The 21,111-nt window shown below is 41.9% G+C and overlaps 1 protein-coding gene across 3 annotated transcripts in view; it reads left to right on the top strand.

Annotated features, from left to right (window-relative positions):
* Nucleotides 1-574: 574 nt before the first annotated feature.
* Nucleotides 575-21,111, top strand: part of pvrl2l (PVR cell adhesion molecule related 2 like) — a 325,590-nt gene continuing 305,053 nt past the window's right edge. Inside the window, exon 1 of one of the 3 annotated variants that reach the window (XM_031295583.2) lies at nt 575-1,077. In XM_031295583.2, coding sequence (XP_031151443.1) covers nt 990-1,077 — 88 coding nt within the window. In that variant the 5' untranslated portion in view covers nt 575-989. Of the gene's footprint in view, nt 1,081-21,111 lie in introns of all 3 variants that reach the window. The other 2 variants (XM_031295582.2, XM_031295584.2) reach the window with 2 other exon arrangements.

Here is a 21,111-nt window from a genome sequence, read left to right as displayed (position 1 = left end):
AACGGAGAGTTGCTAGACCCCCCTGGCTGCAAATTACATTTGCTAACGCTAGGGTGTGTCTAGATTTCTAGGCTAGCATTTTACCCTTTGAAACCAAATTTCCAGAGGCTTTAGGTAAAAGATCTGAGTATTTTGTCTGCCACTGTTTTATATACTCATCATATATTGTGTGTGTGTGTGTGTGTGTGTGTGTGTGTGTGTGAGAGAAATCTGCAAAATAACCAGTAACCACTGATGTGAATTGTGCAATGTTTGCCTCTCAAAAGTGCTGTAGAAGTATAAAGTAGCATCAAGTAAATATTCAACTTGAATGAATGTATATAGCCTAGTTATACTTCATCATTGTTTTCACTTGCAGCACTATATCATTAAATAATGTTGATCAACGGAAAAAATCGATTATTATCGGTGATCGATGAAACTAATTGTCAGCCAGTGTTGTATACTTTCTTAAATACACACACAGGAATACACAAACGAGCGGCAGGTGCCCGCAGAACACATCTTCAGCTGCAGTCGGGCTGTGCTGCTGGAGCCGAGGGTTCAGTATTACGGCTGAAGTCCTCTTGGTGACGCTCTGCTGACATCACTGATATGCCCCGCTCAGCTCTCCAGCATCAGTCACACACAGAGCTCCGCCGACTCTCACACACTCTGTCCACACTTTGTTTCCATTTCGCTCCAGTCTCGCTGTGGCCAAGACGCACCATCACACACAACCTGCCTGCGGTCTGTAACTACCTGTGCGCACTGCGGCCAGCCCCTTCTTCCGGTCAGGAAAAGATCCAAAGAAAGATAAACTAAAACACGGTCCAGGCTGAAGAGGGGGAACAGACACTCAGAGACAGGAGGGGAAGAGAAGCCGCAACTTGGCTGATTCCAACCCAGGCGGTCTGAACTGAACTCGGGAAGTTTCTCGGCTAATCGGAGAAGGAATAATTCGGATCTCCGGGTTGCCCCACACAGCGCTGTTGTGGATATTTAGAAGAATGGCGAGAGATTACGCCGCACGCTGCCCGGTCTCTCCTGTGAGGAACACTTGGCTGGTGGCAGCAGCGATCCTCCTCGCAGCCCAAGGTAAGACCAACCCCGAGCTGTGTTTTTAAAAAAAAAAAAAAAAAAAAAAAAAAAAAAAGCCTCTCCAGCTTCCCCTTCTTCTTCCTGCGCTGTGAGCCCTGACTGTGGGGAAGCGCTTCCTACCGCGCCGCCCGTGTCCTGACTGGGCTTCATGTTTCCCTGTCACGTCTCTCTCTCTCTCTCTCTCTCTCTCTCGCTCTCGCTCTCTCTCTCTCTCTCTCTGTCCCCGCTCTGGCTGCTGTGTTTGCTGGACTGTGAGACCTGTTGTAAAAGTTTTATTATCGAAGCACACTGTCGGATCTGTGTGTGGAGTTTCGGTATACGACGTGATACGCGAGGTGTGGCTCTCCTGGGTTTGTGGGTTTTTTTTGGTCCTAATTCCTCGCAGCTTCAGACGGCAGGTGACTGTTCAGGGAACCTAATCCCCTCTGAGCCTCTACAAACCCTTCCAACACGCCTGACCTATAATCGCTGTTTACCTGTTGGAAAGTGTCGCAGGGAAATGAGGCGCAATCACAACCGCAGCTCTGATTTCTGACTATTAGAATAATGGCAGAAAATTGGTCCTCATTCTGCAGAGCAACAGGGTGGTGATGCGGGCTCGGTCCCTGCTCTTTAGGTGGCCCCTTCAACAATGATGTAGAGCCCTTTATGAAAGTCCAATACAGTAGATAGCCTACTACATATACTGTAGCTGTAGATATACAATATATTTCACATATAGTTGTACTTTTAAGGAGATCATTAAACCATAAAGTAGTTTATAGAGTCTGATCGATATCTAATTCAAAAGATCAATACCGATATAAGAATATTCAGTGAAAAAAATATTTTTATTTTCTATACACAAACAATTAGTATTAATTTTCATCAACATACATTGTTTGTGTATAGAAAATAAAAAGGGCTATTTTAAAACAAGCCCTTTTGGCTGTGTAAAGAGTGATTACTTATTAAAAGAATGTGCTGACGCAGGCTGTTGTTGAAACCACTATCATAGATTTCAGCAACTGTAAAGATAACACGGGGCTACTCGACAGCAGCATAAATGAACTATCGATAAAAACACATACAACAAACTTTTAACGTTTACTTCAACTGCTGTTTACACACCTGCCCATGTACACGGATGCAGAGGTATGTGTGATTAGCATCGGCTAATAGCACTGGCCTGCTGATCTCTGTTAATCTCTGCTGTGAACTTACTGTCAAGTGATGCAAGCACAACGCAACACATTGTAGACACTGCTCTAATGCCTTAAGAGATACAAAAAATACCAACATTTATAAATGACGGATTACTTATTTTGAGCAACACGATGAATGCACAATGTACACAAAGGGCAGTTATAGTAATGCTGTTGTGATTTAAATACATGACAATGTTTAACATGTTATGATGCACTTTAATGCACCATAAATGCTGTAAAATAAGAAGACTCTGAACTTGCTATGCCGATATGGGTATATTACACCATAAACAAATAGAAGGTATCAATAAACTTGCTAATGATTGCCATAGCAACATTTTATTTCCCAATAGGAACATTACAGTGATAGATATGGAGATAACCGTAACCACGAGCGATGACAGCATCACTAAGATGCACGGCTGAGTAACCGGATGTGCTCGAACTCCCAACAGAAACTATTTCAGAGTTGTTTTTTTTTTCTTCCCCAAACTGGGACCATGCTACAAAATGTATAACAGGCAGTCAGGCAATAGAGATCGGCATACAAATCTGTGAACCTGCTCTGTCAGCATGAATCTGCCAGCCTGTTGATTTCACCTGGGTGTAACTAGTGTCATCTGTCAGAGCTGTCCCCAAATTGTCACCGAGGAAAAAGATGGGTCATTATGGAGCTTCTCTCGTGCGTTGACACGCCTTGGAGACATGACTCTCGGGATCAAAGCAAATGGTGGCCGAGTTCTGGAGGCTGGGAGCAGCAGAGCCTGCGCTTTGCATTTTGCTGTAGCATCTGTTGCATAATAGGTAACAACGTGATCGGTGGTTTTGACTCTTAAGTGTACAAGGCAGGAGGAAGATTGAACCTTGATTGGAATTTGCTTTGTGATGACATTCTTACTCTCCATGCATATTCTAAGCCACAAGAACAGGAACACCTCAGTGTAATGGCACAGAAAAACCGAGGACTGCGGTGCTAGAGACCCCAGTGCTGTAAACCATGCAACACAGGTTGGTGTGAGGATGACAGATACTCAGCTGAGACTCTGCTACATCAGGCCTGTATTGTTTAAAAACCTGTCAGATTGTCATGGCAGTATCCCCACAGGTTATGAATTAATTTGAACGTGCAACAACACAACTGTCTTCTCTCACATTTCAGCTGCTTAGCCAGTGAGTTACTGACACTGAATGCAGAAGCTTGCTTTTACAAGGTTTTACATTTTTCATTTGAGGAAACCTTGTGTGTGTGTGTGTGTGTGTGTGTGTGTGTGTGTGTGTGTGTGTGTGTGTGTGTGTGTGTGTGTGTGTGTGTGTGTGTGTGTGTGTGTGTGTGTGTGTGTGTGTGTGTGTGTGTGTAGATGGATGATCTCCGTGTGTTTTTAGATTATGCGGAAAATAAAAAAGCGCTCTTAAAAAAAAAAAGGGGGTCAATGGCAGCAATGAAACTTTAACCAGGATGGTAAAATAACAATCTTAACCTTCAGTAAAACAGGCAAAATAGAGTTGAGAGGATATCATTCCCTGGCAATGATAATTAAGTCACTTCAGGTGATCCCCCCCCCCTCCCGCTCCCCCCTGCACTCGTCTCTACAGGCCCGATTCTGTGCTGAAATGTCAAAGATGATGAGTCCCCTCAGCAGAGACGAAGGGCTGATTAGCTTATCACTTGGAGAGCAGGCGGCTGATGATTATTGCCCTCATAGCAGTGCAGCCTGATTATTGAGAGCTCCTATTAATGACTCGTCATTGGGCCATGTTGTTGTTTGTCGTTTGCATATTTGTGGAGCCATGCTGCAGCTCCGGTATGTGAAATCGGTGTAGGTTTTTTAAGCAATGCAGAAGAAGGCTGTGACGAAGAAGCATTGGAAGCAATCATTGGCCTGTCTTAGTGTAAGCAGGAAACCCTAAATAACCACCTGCTTTAGTCATATTACAATATACTGGTGTAGCATCTACTGCATTTTAAATAAAGAATCCAGAGGGAGGCTATATTTGTACTGCTGTAATTATAAAGCATACACAACAATCAGCATAGTGTTTAAGATATTCATCTGTCACCCCAGCTTCACAAGGTGGATTAGAGATGTTATGCGTTTCCTGAAGCTTGAGAAGATCAGATACACCCTTAAAGGCTCCTTGCAAACATTCAGGAAGGTCTGGGCCCCCTTTTTAGTACTGAGTACTTGAGTACTATGAGAGCTTGCAAACACCATTAAATCAGAGTGAAGCAGCAACACGTATCTGACTTGACTTATTTACTTAGATATCTTATTTTTACTATTATTATTATTTTGTTCCCCTCTTATTTTATTATCTTCCACTCATTCCTTTAATGTACTGGTAATCACTTATTTTGAAACTTTGTGCTAAATGGTATATGCTCCTGCAATCCTTCGTTGGACAAGCACTTCAATGGACAATTATTCTTGTGAAGATCTGGATTTAAAGGGACAAACTGGGATGGTTAGGTGGGTTGAGGTGGGGGGGGGGTATCTTTCACATTGGTTAGTATCTGTATAACACAGCCATACGATTTTTGTATGTTGTACATTTGGTCCAATATGTGCTGTAGAAAATGCTACATGGTTTAATGGAAAATCAATAAAAAAAATTGCATGAAGAATGCATGAAATATGAAGAAAAAAAGAAAAGAAAAAGATATTCATCTGTGAGCTGGCCCAGTACAGCCAGTTGTGTGCTTTTGGCCTTTGAGGCAGGAGCACAATTATTTAAATTTGTCTTTTTGCAGGATGTTTTGGATGATTAATTATTGGAACAAGCCTGGAGGCTGAAAATCTCCCATTATTTCCAAACGCAAAGGGCAGTTTGAATTAAAATGCCAGTCATTTTCTCAGTTAAACAACAGATTTTTCTCACTTTGCATACATCGTATTCTAACCCCTAATCTGTTTTAGCCTAAAACATTTTTATTTGTTTGGTTGTTTATAAGGAACGTTGCAATCAAAGACATTCCCCCAAAAAGTGTGAGTGCTCTAAAGGCATGAAATAAAAGTAATTGGCAAACACAATACAATACAATACAATACAATTTAAAAAAAAAAGAAAAAAAAAAAAAGAAAAAAAAAAAAAGAAAAAAAAAAGAAATGTACAATATGTCACCCATGGTGAATGTGATGAAATCATGATTAAGCCTCTTAATCTGAGACCCACCATGTTAAAAACACACAAGCTGCTGTCGTGTGGGGGACCAGAAATGAGTCATTTTGGGTCCTGCCCCGCAGTTTCAGTTCCCAGACTCAAATGTCAATGGCTCTTCCTGGTGAGGCATGAGGTGATAATCATCCCCTTGGGGAATCAACTGTTGATGCTCATTGAGAGCTTAATAATGACTCGCACAAGCACAAAGTGCGCAGTAATGCTGGGAGCTGTTAGTGTTTGGGCCCATTTGTTTGTCTTTGTCTGGGCAGTCGTGTGGTGGGTGTTCTTCCCCAGAAAAGCCCAGTTCAAATCAAGTCCGGCTAAGTTTTTCTTTTGATTTTCCATTATTTTTTTTTTTTTTTCATTGATTCATTGACACACTTGCATAAGGTTGTTGCATCACTGATTTGTTTGTCTGCGTTCATGTTTAAATTAGTCCCTTTTTAATTTTCGCCTCTGGGTTTTCTTATTGATCAAGGATTAACATGATGAACGATAGACTGTTAACTTTGTGTTGCAGGCTCTTGCATAATGCTGTTTGCTTGTTGTTTTGATGCTCTTCTTTTAAAAATCCCAAAATGCGGCACTTACGGACAGAGGTAGAAGTTGGCTTGGTAGGTCTCTCACAGAGATTTGGAACAGGTTGTCATGGATACAGCTTTTGTGGCTGAGACAATTTCACATCCCTTTGTTGTGCAGCCATGTGCGCTCTGTGGACCTTTTAGAGGAAGCTAGGTGTAATTAGGGGGAAGAGGTTAGACTCTGGGTTGCTGTAAGAAGCTCTATCAGTCTGGCATGTTGAGAGTCCAGGAAGCAGGTTTTAATTCATCACTCTGTCTGCCAAGAACCAGCAGGCATGTGTCTGCACTTGGTCAGCGTTTACTTTTTCTTCATTTCCACTACTGAGGAAACTGGTTACAAAGCACATTCCAGATCACGTTTTGAGAAATGAAGCATATCATGTCTAACACCTTGGCATACCTTAGTGATTCTACAGGTGTCAGTGGGAAGAGGGATTACAGAGCGTAGCAACAGGAAGCCGGCCATGAATCACAATGGAGGCGATCCGTGGATGGTCGGAGGAAGGTTTTTCTTTCAACTTTCAGGGTCCAGTCAGCTTTCACAGCGTAATGACTGCCTTTGCAGATTACTCACCAATGCACACACAAGCGCTCTCTCTCTCTCTCTCTCTCTCTCTCTCTCTCTCTCTCTCTCTCTCTCTCTCTCTCTTTCTCTCACACACACACACGATCAATGTGGCCACCCTCCCCAGTTTGACTTTTACCGCCATGCAGAGTAAAGACAACTTCCAGCCAGCCTTTCATACCCGGTTCAGTCTTTCATTTTCTCATTCTTTCATTCACCCATTCTTTCTTGCTCATCTTATTCTCTCGCCCTCTCTGCCGCTCTCATTCTTTTGCTCACGACCCTATTTTGAGCCGGACTGGCTGGCTGCCGCTCCGTGGCGGCTCCCGAGTGAGGGCCCTTTTGTTGTAACAGCTTTTGGTGGAATTAAAAAGGGTGCCAATGCACTCCCCCCCCCCCCCTCTCTCTCTTCCTCCCTGCATCCACTCCGCCACTCTCAGTTCTTCCTGGCCTCATTGTTTAAAAAGAGAGGGAGCTAGTGAGGGTATGAGAGAGGGAGGAATCCTGCTCAGTCACTGTTTCCTCTTCAGATATAGTTCGCTGGTGACAAAATGGAAATTGCTTCCACTGTCTGTGCGAGTGCAGCTGCGGGTCAGGCTGTGATGTGACTTTGTGACATTTTCCATTGTACCCATGTGGGCAATTAATAACCGCAGTAACACTGTTTGCTTCACTGATATCATCACGGAGCCTTTAGCCGGGGGGGGGGTTCCTTGCTTATACTCTATGTTGCATTTACCGACATTTGACCATGTTGGCGATTAGTAAATCTTGTTTAAAGAGTCTTAACTGCGCCAATGCTAACTGCAGTGAAAATCACACCGGCCGCTAAGTGAAAAGATAATAGAACTTGCGATATACAAGAGAATTAGTGCTGGCCATTACAAGTATCATTGGCATTACTAACAAGAAGCAGTCACTGCACTTCTCATTCAAGGCTGTGTTTAAGTCTAGCCACCTGTTTAAAAATCAACACAATGACCATACTTTATTCCACATGTGTGTTTGAAATATTGAACCCATGATGAACAAAACATTAGACACATTAACAGAATTGAACACCGTCACAATATACAGCCTCCGCAATGACATTAAATGTCAACAAAAACTGAATATGATCGGTGTCATAAAAGAAAGTAGGATTTAATGCAGTGCTGTTGTATTGGATTACATTAGACAGTGAAGGTGTTTTCTTCTATTTCACTGTATATTTTGTACCATAATGTCAGAAAGATGTCGTTTTAAAGCTATAGTGCGTAGTTTCTGTCGGCACATCCACATGATACAAGCCTTCCGTGATCGCGCACCACCCCCACCCCTCCTCCACGCGGTTGCTAGTAGCCAAGGAGGACACGGAGGATACAAAAATACATGATCGACTGCAGAAAAGGTAATTATCTTCACTCGAGTTTCTGCGTGCGAAAGCACCATTTTCTGAACATAGCCATGCTGAGAAATGCAGAGAGAGTTGTGTGGAGCTGATAGTCTTAATTAGCTTTGCAGCAACTCATTTGAATGTAACGGATGTTCATTAATATCAAAAAAGTTACGCACTAAAGCTTTAATATCAGTTTTGTGAACAGAGGAATTGATCGCTCGATTTATTTTTTTTAATACTTCATTCATAGAGCCTGTTTATTATGTAAATTATAGGACATTTGAACACCAATTTAGTCAAAGAAAGGAAAGTGTTTTCTAAGCCATAGTCGGTGCTTTTTTTTTTTGTCAGGTGGGGCCTCTACATCTACACATGCATATGTTAATAATACAGTTTGAGCCAGGAAAGTCCCTGCTTTACCCATGTAACCGTTTCCTGCTATAGGCCCCAAACACAAATAGTTTTTGTTTCTATGAACACAAAGAAATATGATGGCAGATAGTACAGACTTTTTGTAACCACTCAATCAATGTCGTCATCAACTGTAATCTTTTTCAGTGAATGTTTGTTAGTTTCAGAACCAGTCACATCATGTTCTGGTTTAGGTGATTGGCTGGAAAGTGAAAGCTTTTTCATTGCTGGGGATGTGCAGGTCACAGAAGCCAGTAAGATAAAAAAGAAAGAAAATTTCCTGCCATGGTTAAGTGCTAGCACTAGAAAGGCCAAACCATTGTTAATTGTCTTCAAACTGTGCCTGTATTACTATCCCTATGCCATTTTTCTTTACAAAGCTTTAGCAGCAAATACTGATAGCCATGCAAGGAAACAAGTTATTTATAGTAGGCTATAACTTGTTACCATCTTGCCCTGGCAGCTTATTGGCCTTTTATTTGACTGACCAAAGTACTAACCAGCTCTACATTCTCTGGATTCCATAACCCAGCACAAAGCGAGAAAACATGGGCAGTGGAGAAACTGCCCTTTTTTTGAATAAAGAAACAACACCTCCTCTGAATTAATGCAAATGGGATTGGGAAAGAATAGAGAGAGCATCGATTTATCTCTGCTTCCCCGTCCATAAATAACTGTCCTGCTCTGTGAAGCCTGGAGACTGTTAGCAACAAGTTGTGGAGGTCAGCAGCCAGCCAGCCAGCAGACAAAGAGAGGCTCTCGTCTGTATTGATAAAACGTTAAAATGAAACGGGGCTAAAGACCAAGATTTGTGCGTGGCCAACAGCCTGGCTCTTGTCTCACCTCTGTTAGCGTCCTTGGCTGCTTCAATATCATCGTCTAAAGTGACTGCATCGCCTCCGAGTGCACGTAGGTGTACACGTGTGTGTCGGTGGCAATCGTCTTGATCGACTGCGTCCGCTCCGACAGTGTTGTGTCTCATTTGCATAATGCAAGCTTACACCTCTCCTCCTTACCCTGTTCACAAACGACTACTGTTCCCATCGCAGCACATTTCTATGCGAGTCACACGCACATTAAAAGAGAATACTGGTGTCATTTAGTGTTACAGCCCATTTACTATTGCCTCTGTGTAGTGTACGCTTCTACCATATCATTCTGTATCATCATTCTGCCATGTGTAATTAGATCAGTTTTTGTCATTTTTTAATATACGAGCTCTGTGGTTATTTCAAACCTGGCTTGAAATTAATGTCTGTCCTGTCAAACAAAGCAGCCATGTGTAAATAAAGACCTGGATGTGATAACTCAGTTTGTCAGGATGCATGTTATTGAGGGATTTATTTTCCTGGTGGAGACTTTCATGTCTTCCTGTGGGTGTCAGGTGACTGACTGACAGACTGATGAGAAAGTCTAAATTTTTTATTAAGAATGGGAGTATGGTTTCTGTCTGCCTTTAGTCATCGACATTGCTTCATTCTCTGATCCAGTGAGAGGTCGGCTGAATGTGTGGAATGACACGAAAACACTCGACTGCAGTTTAAAACGATTGGAAAACAGCATAGAAATAGATATATAGAATAACAACCCAGACCTTTGGCACAAACCTTACTTCTTGAAGTATAAGCCCACATTTTTGTTCCCTTTTAAAAAAATTAAATATCTTTTATACTCTTTCTCTTTCAACGCTGTAATACTTGTATTACCGTGTTGCCATCATACGCAGGCCAAGCTATGATAATTATTCTAGCTGTTTATTGCGAAAGTTGTCCCAACGATATCTCAAAACCTGGACAAACTAAGTCAAAACTATCTTCCTGGCTTGATACCTTAAAGTGTTTTCTTGTCATTTTTGGTGACAGACCCTTACCTCACCTCAACAGATTTTACACATCAGGTCTCGGCGAGTACTACTGTATATGTAAAAAAAAAAAAAAAAAAAAATGTATAAAGGCTTTTATGGCTCCGGAGGGAGCTGCGTGAAATCAATGTTGGTTAGAGAGCTAAAAAACTAAAAGTTTGTAAATGAAAAAAACTTGCTGCTAGCATAACACACCAAAATCTCCAACCACACAGTCAGTTGCATTGTGGGTAATGTAGGCACCATGTTTTGACAAGGAAGATGTATGTGTGGGGAAAAAACAGACTGTTTCTGACTGGTTCTTTGGCCTCCATTTTCATCCTTAAAAAAAAAGAAAAATTGCATCGGGAGTCCGGCAATCTTATAGGAGTGCAACGCTAAATCGGAGTACTGTTTTAACCACCTATTCGACCTACAAGAGAGTCGCAGTCTTTCAGCAAGACATTTAATCTCAAATTACGTATGTTCATGAAAAAATTTAGTATTTCTTTTTTTACATTACATGGCGATATTCTATATGACTGAGAAATTCTGTTCTCATTTACCCATAATCTACGTATAAATCAGCTCACACTAAATAGTACACAAACACAGATGTACGGACAGGTTGCCACCCCCCCCCTCGACTCGTGCTGGCGGCCGCTGTTAAACCTGATTAATTGCTTCCATATCCTTGACTACTTCAGCTGTTGATTGAGAGATTCAGTGTGACAGCTGCAGCACAATGCTTTGTCCTTCTCCTTTTCTTCTCCATCTTGCCACCACATTACCCCACTATTCCCCTTAAAGTGCTCATATTATGCTCATTTTCAGGTTCATAATTGTATTTAGAGGTTATATCAGAATAGGTTTACATGGTTTAATTTTCAAAAAACACCATCTTTTTGTCATACTGCACATTGCTGCAGCTCCTCTTTTCACCCTGTGTGTTGAGCTCTCAGTTTTAGCTACAGAGTGAGACATCTCACTTCTATTCCATCTTTGTTGGGAGTCACACATACGTAGTAGCTAGGTAAGGACTACTAGCCAATCAGTTGCAGAGTATGAGGGCAGTTTAAGAACAGTGTTTTCTGTTGGAGATGGTAAGTCCCTTTGGGATGGACTTTGGGCTTTTTCACTTTGTAAACCTATAACGTGCACTAGGGCTGAACGATTTTTGAAAGTAATCTAATTGCGATTTTTTTTCCCCAAATATTGCGATTGCGATTCGATTATTTTTTAAGCTCTTTGTCTTCTGTATTATTCAACAAAGACAAACAATACATAATTTTATAGTATGAAAAACACACAATTACACACTAGACAGTTAAAAAAGTAAAAATATAGTATATACACACACACACAACAGTGTATTTTTTTTTACAGTGCACAGAGAGGAGCTGCCTCCAGCCCCTCCCCCCTCGCAGTTGCGTGCTGCCTAGTGCAGAGAGGCTATCGTTGCGTTAGCTAGTTGCTGGTGTTCTTGCCGTGGGATTAACTGTACTAATAAAACTGTTGAAACACCGCGGCCACGCTGCTGTGAAAGCTCCCCGAACGTCATTTATCAGTCTGGTTGTTACCCCTCTCAGTGGCAGCTCCTCCACTCCATATCTTTATAACGGAGCTAACCGCTAACCGGAGCTAACCGCTAATCAGAGCTAGCTAATAGTTGCCAACCGAACCTTCAGTTCTGCGTGTCTGTATCCATTAACTGCATGTATGGACTCGAACCAGAATAAAACCCTTAATTTTATTAAAATGGCTGTAAAAGTTTTAAACTACAACTCAGAGTTGTTTGAATGACAGAAATCAGCTCAAGGTACAGTGTAGCGTTAGCGTGCTAGTTGATGCTTTCTCTGCGGAGTGCAGACTGATTTGCTCTCGCGAGTCGTGACCAAATCGCAGCCTTTGCGATTAGGAAATCGCGTTTTAACATATCGCGATATTATCGCAAATGCAATTAATCGTTCAGCCCTAACGTGCACAAAAAAATATAAAACACAATAAAGGTAAGGGAAAAAGCCCAAAAGCATAATATGAGCACTTTACATAAGCCTCTCTTAACTCCTGATCTTCCCGTCTCTAATCTTCAGCTGGAGGTCACCTCTCTATTCACACAGTTCATGGAGTAGATTTTTTCCCCCGTGAATTCAAAATTGAGGGTTTTTTTGACAACAAAGGTTGATGTTCTCTTGACATGAAACCATTCAATATTCCAGACATCCGGTCTTTTGGCAACCGGCGATGGACTTTTTCATTTGCATGATAGAATTATAGAATTCTTTCAAAGGCAGGTTTTCCTATTTTCCTCTGTTAATAGCATATCATTGTCAAATGACTTGAGATATTGCCTGGTGCTTTTCCATAGGCCCCGTGGGCCTTCTTTTCACAGCTCATTTAATTATTTCTCTTCCCTGATGCATACACTTACCTGTCAGTCAGCCAGAAGTATCTTTGGCTGTTTCGTTTTTTTTGTTGTTTTTTTTATGAGAGGGAATCCAGTCCAAGTCCTCCTCAATTAAACCAAATGAAAATGCAAAACAGATTAGTGAGGCTACTGCTTGTGAAAAGCTACCGCCGAACATCTGTCATCCTTGTCATCCATCCACTGCTGTGTGTCATTGTCGGCACCATCAGGTTCAGGGTGAATGTGGAAGATGTGCCCACACAAAATGTTACCAAAACAGAAGTCTGTTTTTTATTTTGCTTTTGTTTTCAGCGATTAAAATGATTCAGATACTTGGAATGAGCCATAGTTGTGTAATCATGAGTAATTTTGCAATAATAAGGAGGTCCAGCATCAGCATTTCACTGGAAAAAATGGAAGTGTGTGTGTGTGTGTGTGTGTGTGTGTGCGCTCATGACAAGCTCCCTCTGTTAGCTGCAGTGGGAAAGCCACAGTGGACTGTGTGATGGGTCAGGATGTGATTAGTTGCGACAGACAGAAAAAGATCTAGGCAAGCATGCACGCTCTACTCCAAACCAAACCATCTTTTCCTCCCATATCTATGACATCTATTCCCTTAAAGCTTCTCTTCTCTTTCCTTCTCACACAGAAATATTGGAGATGGCTCAAAGCCAAGTGGGATTAAATAGCTCACATGTCACAACCCAAGAAACCATTAATGACTTCAGGTTCTCTTCAGCGGCTCAAAAATTAATTTACTGTCGTACCACCAGACGTGAACTACAGCTCCACACCACCCTTGGGAGGAAATGCTTGAAAAGATTATGCCTTTCCAGTGTTAAATGACAAGCAATGGTCTGGTTAGAACTTAAGAGGACTGTCACTTCTTGAACGTTTTCTCCTACTTGATCCGGGAGTTAATTCCATCGCATTTACCAGTGCAGAAACCTCCCTCATTTCAGAAAAAAAGAAAAATGACTCAAGGGCTTGAAATAAAGAACGCTGTCTAAAAGTGAAACTATGGTTGACAAATAATATTAAATTAGGTTGGAGACAACGAGGAATGCTGTAGCGGGCCAACAAAAGGAGTCACTCTATTATTATAAGCGAGGCAATTATGGCAATAATCTGCTAATCTGCTGCATTGAAATTTGGAGTATCCATCCATCCATCCATCTGTTTTCTAAACCGCTTATCCTGTTTAGGGCTGCGGGGGCTGGAACCTATCCCAGCATGCACCAAGTGAGAGGCAGCGCACACCCTAAACAGGTCCCGAGGGTGTACCCTGTGTCTATCAAAGGGTTTGAAATTGGATTATAAAATGCAAGGTAAAAAAAGCATCAATATTTCCAAAGTGCTGGTATATTACAGTTTACCTGCTGTACTTTATTAGAGGCTAGTCGTATTATAGCTTGCAACACAATTCAAAACAAAGGGTACACTTGTGTCAAACCATGTGTTGATTAAAGGTGCCCTGTGGAGTGTTCTTGTTAACAAACGAGCTGTTTTTATACAATGTTTCTCACCGAAACACATTGTGTGTCCTTGAGGTCTGAAAAATGTGTTGAATGAATTTCCTTCCTCATAAAACATACCTTTTGGAATATTTTAGATGTAATAATGTACATTGGAGCCTGGATCGGGCCGAATTTTTCTGTCCGAACCCGGCCCGAGCCCGACAGAGCCGTGACCGAACCCGGCCCGAGCCCGTCAGGCATTATGATATTTATGTCCGAACCCGGACTTTTTTTTTTCTCATACTAATGACACGTACGTTTGTTTGTGTGGAAAGCCCGCTTTTATTAAGCAACTGGAAGGCATTCGGAAATGTCAACAGATGAGCGCATCAGCGCACACGGGGGAACAAGCGCACGTTAATAAGCTGTTTAATTTTAAATGTTCAATGCGTTAACCTTTCTTGCTTGCTTCGATTCCGACCGTGATCAGAAAACCAGGGGAGACTCGTTACGTCAGGGGCCGACGTTATATAACGTCGGGGTTAAAATCCCGTTTCTGGTGAGCAGATGAATGAACTTGGTTTTCAGTCTGGGGTTTATCTCAGACACCGCACACACTGTGTACGAAACTTAAACTTATTCCACCAGCTCTGCTCCGGTCGCATCTATACGTCTGCTTCCTCTTTTCTCTATCTCTCTTCTGCCCACTTTCCACACACACTGAGCTCTCTTAAAGGAGCCGCAGCACCATTTTACAACAAATGCCTTATCACGCTGATGTGACCGAGCCCGGCCCGAACACGACCATTATTTCTAAATATCTGTCCGAACCCGGCCCGGCCCGTCGGGTACCGTCGGGACCCGTCGGGCTCGGGTCGGGTATCCATGCCTTAATGTACATGCTAGCTTGCAGCCTTCGTCTTCACTGCCATTGTGGACGCCTTTCTACGCTTCTTTGCACGTGCATCCTCTCGCACGATACAAACAAGTTCTAAAAACATTGTTCCTTACCGCTCAATCCACACTGAGGAGTTCAGTTGTTTGTCACTTATTAAGCTACTAGTCTCGCTTTGCCTGACCTTCCTCCACAGCGCTGCGGAGGAGGGTCTGGCTAGTCCACATAGCATTCCAGAATGGGAGAAAAACGTGCTCAGGTTTATTGGCATTTCTTTAAAGCAATCACAATCGTCTTGGGCGGGGCTAAGCACCGAACGGAGCCCTGCAAAATAGCCTCGGGAAGGAACTTGTTTTGGTGGAACATGTGTACGTTCAAAAGTTGTTTTTGTCGTGCAACAGAAAACTCAGATTGGACAGATAGTCTAGCTAGCTGTCTGGATTTACCCTGCAGAGATCTGAGGAGCAGTTAACCATAGTCCTCAGAAAATCAAATAGAGTTTAAAATTCCAACACAAAGAAAGCAGAATGTAACAGACATCAGACCAAAAAGAGGGACATCCGGCGGAATTTCCGGAGGCAACGGATCAATCCCAGAAGTGGATATAGACTATTAAGCTACTAACATTATCTTTTGGGTAATTAAAATAGGTTTGCACAATAGTTTTGTATCTTAATCTACTTATTACTTCTGTGGCATCAGATTAGTGTATTGTTCTGTCTGCAACACTCTTACTCCCTTAAACTTTAAAAATCATGTGTAAAGTTACTCCTGTTGTCATTAATACCACAGCAACTCGTTTTAAGACGGCCCCTCAGTCCATAGCTAAGAATATGAATTTCACTGAGGCAGCCCCCCCCCTTTCTTTGCTTGGTGTTTGTGCTTACCTCAAAAAACTCCATTAACTAAGGAGTTAGGATTGTGAAATAGAAAATGACTTATGCGCCTGACCTATCCACCCCCACATCCCAGAGTCTATTTGCAGGCGTTGGGCTTTTTTAAATGTGAGGATGATTTCTTAATCCCCTGGAATGCATCTGAGGATGGAAGTGAAATGCTCCAACTATTCTGGTTTCCACCACACGAGAATCCTGACGGGTGGCAGGCTGGCTGCCCAGTTAGCTGGCTGGACGGACAGAAAAGGGTGCTAATGAGATGTGTGCTGCTCTTTCATGTCTGTCCTCTCCACTTTCCAGCATGCTGTTTCTCTCGACTCTGTGGGTGTTTAAGCTATAAGCGTCTAGGTTTCTGTCTGCTAAATGTACAAAGTGACCGTGTCTGAACTGAAAAGTTAAATAGGTTTGGAATTGAATCAGGCATTTTTTCAGTATGAAAGACAGTGTGAAGTGGAGCGTGTTAATGAGCCGGTTTGGAACATCACTCAGACCTCACAGTCATCAACAGCATGTAACTCTGGCCAAAGCGGCGAAGGATGGAACAAGAGAAAGCAACAAAAAAAGGCTGATAGTCACAGAGCTAAACAGCTTAAGCTGTGCCTAAATAAACAAAATCTGCAGACAGCCAAAGTAATTGATGATGATGATGACTCCAGGCGTCAAGTAATTACCACGTCTCTCCAAATGTCTTCTTTCACAGAATGACACCATTCCAAACAAACAAAATATACATTTGTGTGCTTTTAAGTTGTATCAAAATGAACAAGATTGAAGTTTTGATGATGAGATATTTCATCTGACAGGGAAATGTCATTACAAGTTTATGTATAGATTAATAAAAGTCCATGTGGACTGAGGCTCTATCAAGTAATGAGTTTAAGGACCATACTGGTTGCTTGCCATGCTTTTTTGTATCTTGTAGTCATTACGTTCCATTCATTTCATCATAGCATAAAAATCAATGTGCAGATGATTGAAGCTGAGATGGCTCTGGCATCACAGTGAACATTCAGTCATTATTTTTGTGCACCCGTCACCTGTAGTAGTAAGCACGGACTGCTCAGAAAATTGTGTCCTTTATGTAAGTTTAAGGAAATGCCTATTTCTGAGGTTTGGCTGCTGAACAGAAACCTTTTGACAGCAGGAAGCTACAAAAAAAGTCCAATTGATAATTTTCACAGCTTCTGTGTTTGCTTGTCGTTTATCCTCTGGGTGTGAATCCAATTCTTTCTGCAGCCAACTCAAGAAAACGAGGGGCTTCCTTGAGGTTAATTATCTAGTATAACTCAAGATGATTTAAAAAAAAAAAAAAAGAAAAAAAGAAAAAAAACTAACATGAATGGAAAGCATGACTGCTAATAAGATATTATGCTTTAGAAAATGGTTGGTCGATTTTAATTTAATAGCCTATAGTACGCCTAACCACCAGTATGGTCCTTTTTAAATTGACGTGCGTTTTCTTCCTCAGTCTTCAGTTCTTGGCACACTCCCATCAGGCACCATGGGAGATGTGGTTTACACAGGATTGTGTACCGCGGCTTGAGTCCTGGATTCTGCTCCAGAATTGTAGCAGCAGGATTATCTTTGTGTCCTTCAAAAGAGAATGAAGACAGGGATGAACATTGTGTGTTGTTTTGCTGTTGCTTGCAGCACAGATAGTATACTAAACTATACTTACCTGGCAGAAAGCAATTATCTTAAAAAGTGATCGCTACCATGAAAGCAAACTGTGATTTGGTAGCAGTCATGCAATATTTTTGCATATCGTTGGCATTTTTGCAACCAACTATTTTTTTCATTGTCGATTTATCTGTTGATTATTCTCTCGATTAATCGATTAGTTGTTTGGTTTATAAAATGTCTGAAAATGGTGAAAAATATTGATCGGTGTTTTCCAAAGCCTGAGATGACGTCCTCAAATATCTCGCAAAGATATTCAGTTTACTGTCACAGATCGAGGAGTGAAGAAACTAGAGGATATACTGTAGTCACATTTCGGAAGCTGGAATTGCATAATCTTTTACTTTTTTTTTTTTTTTTTTTTTTTTTCTTTTATAAAAAAATGACTCAAACCGATAATCTATTATCAAAATAGTTGGCTATTAATCTAATAGTTGACAACTAATCCATTAATCTTTGCAGCTCTATTCGCAATTGCTAAAATTTAACATTTTAGAGATTTGAGTCATGCAGTGATAAACTGCTGTTGTGATGAATTTCAGCATTCATTCCTGAAAATTGGAATGCATTAAACTTTCCAGTTGATCCTCTGTCTGGTTGAACTGCCTTACACAGTGGCAGTCACAGCACTGCGCAAATCATTGCTCCATTACAACTCAGTTGGTTTGAGACGATAGTGAGCGTGATGTAATTGCTTGTTAGAAACTAAATGTGCGCGGGGCACGACGGGTTAAATGCCAATTAGCACAGTGTGTGTGTGTGTGTGTGTGTGTGTGTGTGTGGCTCTGGATGCAGCCGGGTGGCGCGGAGGGAGAGCCGTTTGCTCGCTGCAACCCGAAGCAGTTCAGGGTTCACTCTGTGTTTGACTTGACAGGTCTGGCTGAACTGTCATCCCGCTGCTGCTATTCTTGATTCTTTTTTTTTCCCCTTCTACTTTTACTGGGATGCTAAAGGTTAGTGCGCTGTGACAACTCTCACACTCTCTGTCGAGTGTCAGTGCACTGGCCCCTTTCTTCCTGAAATGATGGGAGTGAGCGAGAAGGAGAGGATTCAAATGTCCTCTCCTTCTCACCTTATTCTCGCTGCTCTTCGCTTTTGCTCTCATGTTTTATTCTCGGAGTGTGACCGCCGGTGCGTTAAGAGAGGCTTATGGAAGGCAGCCGTACACGTGGGTTTTCCTTCACACACCTTTGCACACACTGCAATGATCCCTGTGCCGTCCCTTCAGTACCCTGATTGATTCTACACCACACACACATGAAGTCATTGACACGCACACACATGCACACATGCACACACGCGCACTCTCTCTCTCTCTCTCTCTCTCTCTCTCTCTCTCTCTCTCTCTCTCTCTCTCTCTCTCTCTCTCTCTCTCTCTCAGTCTGGTGGAACCACTCAATGGCGGCCCACTGACAGCCATCCAGTCTCAGTCAGAAAATGGATAAAAGCTGTTTTCTTCCGTCATCTTTCTCAACTCCTGTCTTTTGTCTCTCTGCTGGCAGTGAGGTGTGGACGTTGGCAGGATGTGTGTGTATCTCAGCGTATGCATGAACGTGTGTATCTCACTACATGTGTTTGCATGCATGCTGGGGATTGTCATTTTATGTTTGTGCAGATGTGTGGACTGAGACAGAGCTACTACTGACAAAATCATCGTCTGTGCACTTGCTAAAGTTGTGCGCCGCAGCACTAAGATTGAATGCTTACACATATGCACTAGAACTGTGTATCATTTAATATTTTTCACTACTGGTACCAACATGATATCCATATTTTGATACTGATGTTGAATTGATTTTCATTTAACGAAAAAATAAGATAAACGTGTGAAATGCATCAGTGTTTGATGCTGTCTCAACACAAGCAGCTGTCCAAGACCTTTTGCCTAACTAAAGCATTGTATAAAACGAGCAAAATTATGAATTAAATCACATAATATCTGATTTAATAAATAGATTCAAAATTAATCGACAGCCATTTTAATAATGAATGAATTATAACAGTTGTTCAATCAAGCAAAACTGGTAAATATTCTCCGGTTCAAGCTTCTCAGATGTGAAAAGTTGGTGCTTCTCTGTGTTTTATGGTACCTTTTTCTTTCTTTTTTTTTAAGTTGTTGCTTTGAGGCTCTCAGAACTTTCAATCAACATGTTTCCCCTGTTTTTTTTTTGCCATTTCATGGACCAGACAACGAATGACAAATATGTCTGCAGGCAAAATTGCATGCCCAAATGAACAGATCCAAGATGTGGAGTCCCAGTTGTGCAGTGATTTTATGATGCGTACCGTGTAACCATGACATTCCCAGTTTGACTCTGACCTTTATCTCATGTCATCCTCTGTCTCTGTACATGTTGTGTGGCTCTCGATACTTCATATTATAATAAAGTATAACAAAGCCAAAACAATAATCTCAAAAAAAAAAAAAAGGGGAGCTGTCTTGTTGTTGGGCAAAAAGATGGGTGAATGACATGGATTCCTCCTCCTATTCCTCCTCTTTGTCTCAGTTGTCTGGCTGGCTTGTTAGTTGATTGGCAGGATTATTGTCACACAGATGTGTCAGCCCTCCCACCTCTGGTATCGTTTGCTTAGTGTAACACACCCGATGAGGATAGGTGTCACTTTCCAATATACGACCACAGATGGATTAATTATGAGCTTTAATCAGTCCTTCATCACCAGCATAGACACACTGCTGTCCAGTCTTTAATACACACACTAGTTATAGCTGATGTGTCGCCACAGATTGCTTATACGATTGTGCATGTCAGTTTTCTAATTTTTGGCATCAAATGTGTTTGACCTCCAGGAGTATGTCAGAATTTGCTCAGCCAATCATAATAAAAAAAGTGGGGCCGGCATTACAAAATTGAATAGATCAACATGATTTAAACGCCCATCTGTTTTATGTGACACATAGACACTAAGGAGAAGGAGCTACTACTGTACTTGCGACGGGACTTTCTCTGGTGCTGCCGGAAATTCTGCCGGATCACGCTATTTTTCGCCCGGATGTCTGTTACTTTCTGCTTTCTTTGTGATATAATTTTAAACTCTGGCCGATTTCTGAGGACTATGCTTAACTGCTTCTCAGATCTCTGCAGGGTAAATCCAGACAGCTAGCTAGACTATCTTTCAATCTGAGTTTTCTGTTACACGACTAAAACAACTTTTAAACGTACACATGTTCCATCAAAACAAGTTCCTTCCCGAGGCTATTTTGCAGAGGCACCGTGGCTCGGTCCGGTGCTTAGCACCGCCCAAGACGATTGTGATTGGTTTAAAGAAATGCCAATAAACCAGAGTACGTTTTTATCCCATCCCGGAATGCTGTGTGGACTAGCCAGACCCTCCTCCACAGCGCCGTGAAGGAGGGTCTGGCAAAGCGAGATTACTACTGTACGGTCACTTCGAAGCAACACTAAGCAGGTCGTGGAAATGAAAGGAGGTAGCACGCTCAGAACGGCACTCGCATTCAGAACTAATTAGCCCGGTGCCAGGTTTGGAACAAGGCGAGACCCCAAAAGGAAGAATTAAACAAAAATGGGACAGACGGCAGCTGGTTACTAATCCAG

Source organism: Sander lucioperca, chromosome 14 (genome assembly GCF_008315115.2).
Source record: "Sander lucioperca isolate FBNREF2018 chromosome 14, SLUC_FBN_1.2, whole genome shotgun sequence".
Classification (NCBI taxonomy): Eukaryota; Metazoa; Chordata; class Actinopteri; order Perciformes; family Percidae; genus Sander; species Sander lucioperca.
Note: the sequence above shows the minus strand (reverse complement) of the source record. Positions and strands in the feature narration are given on the sequence as shown.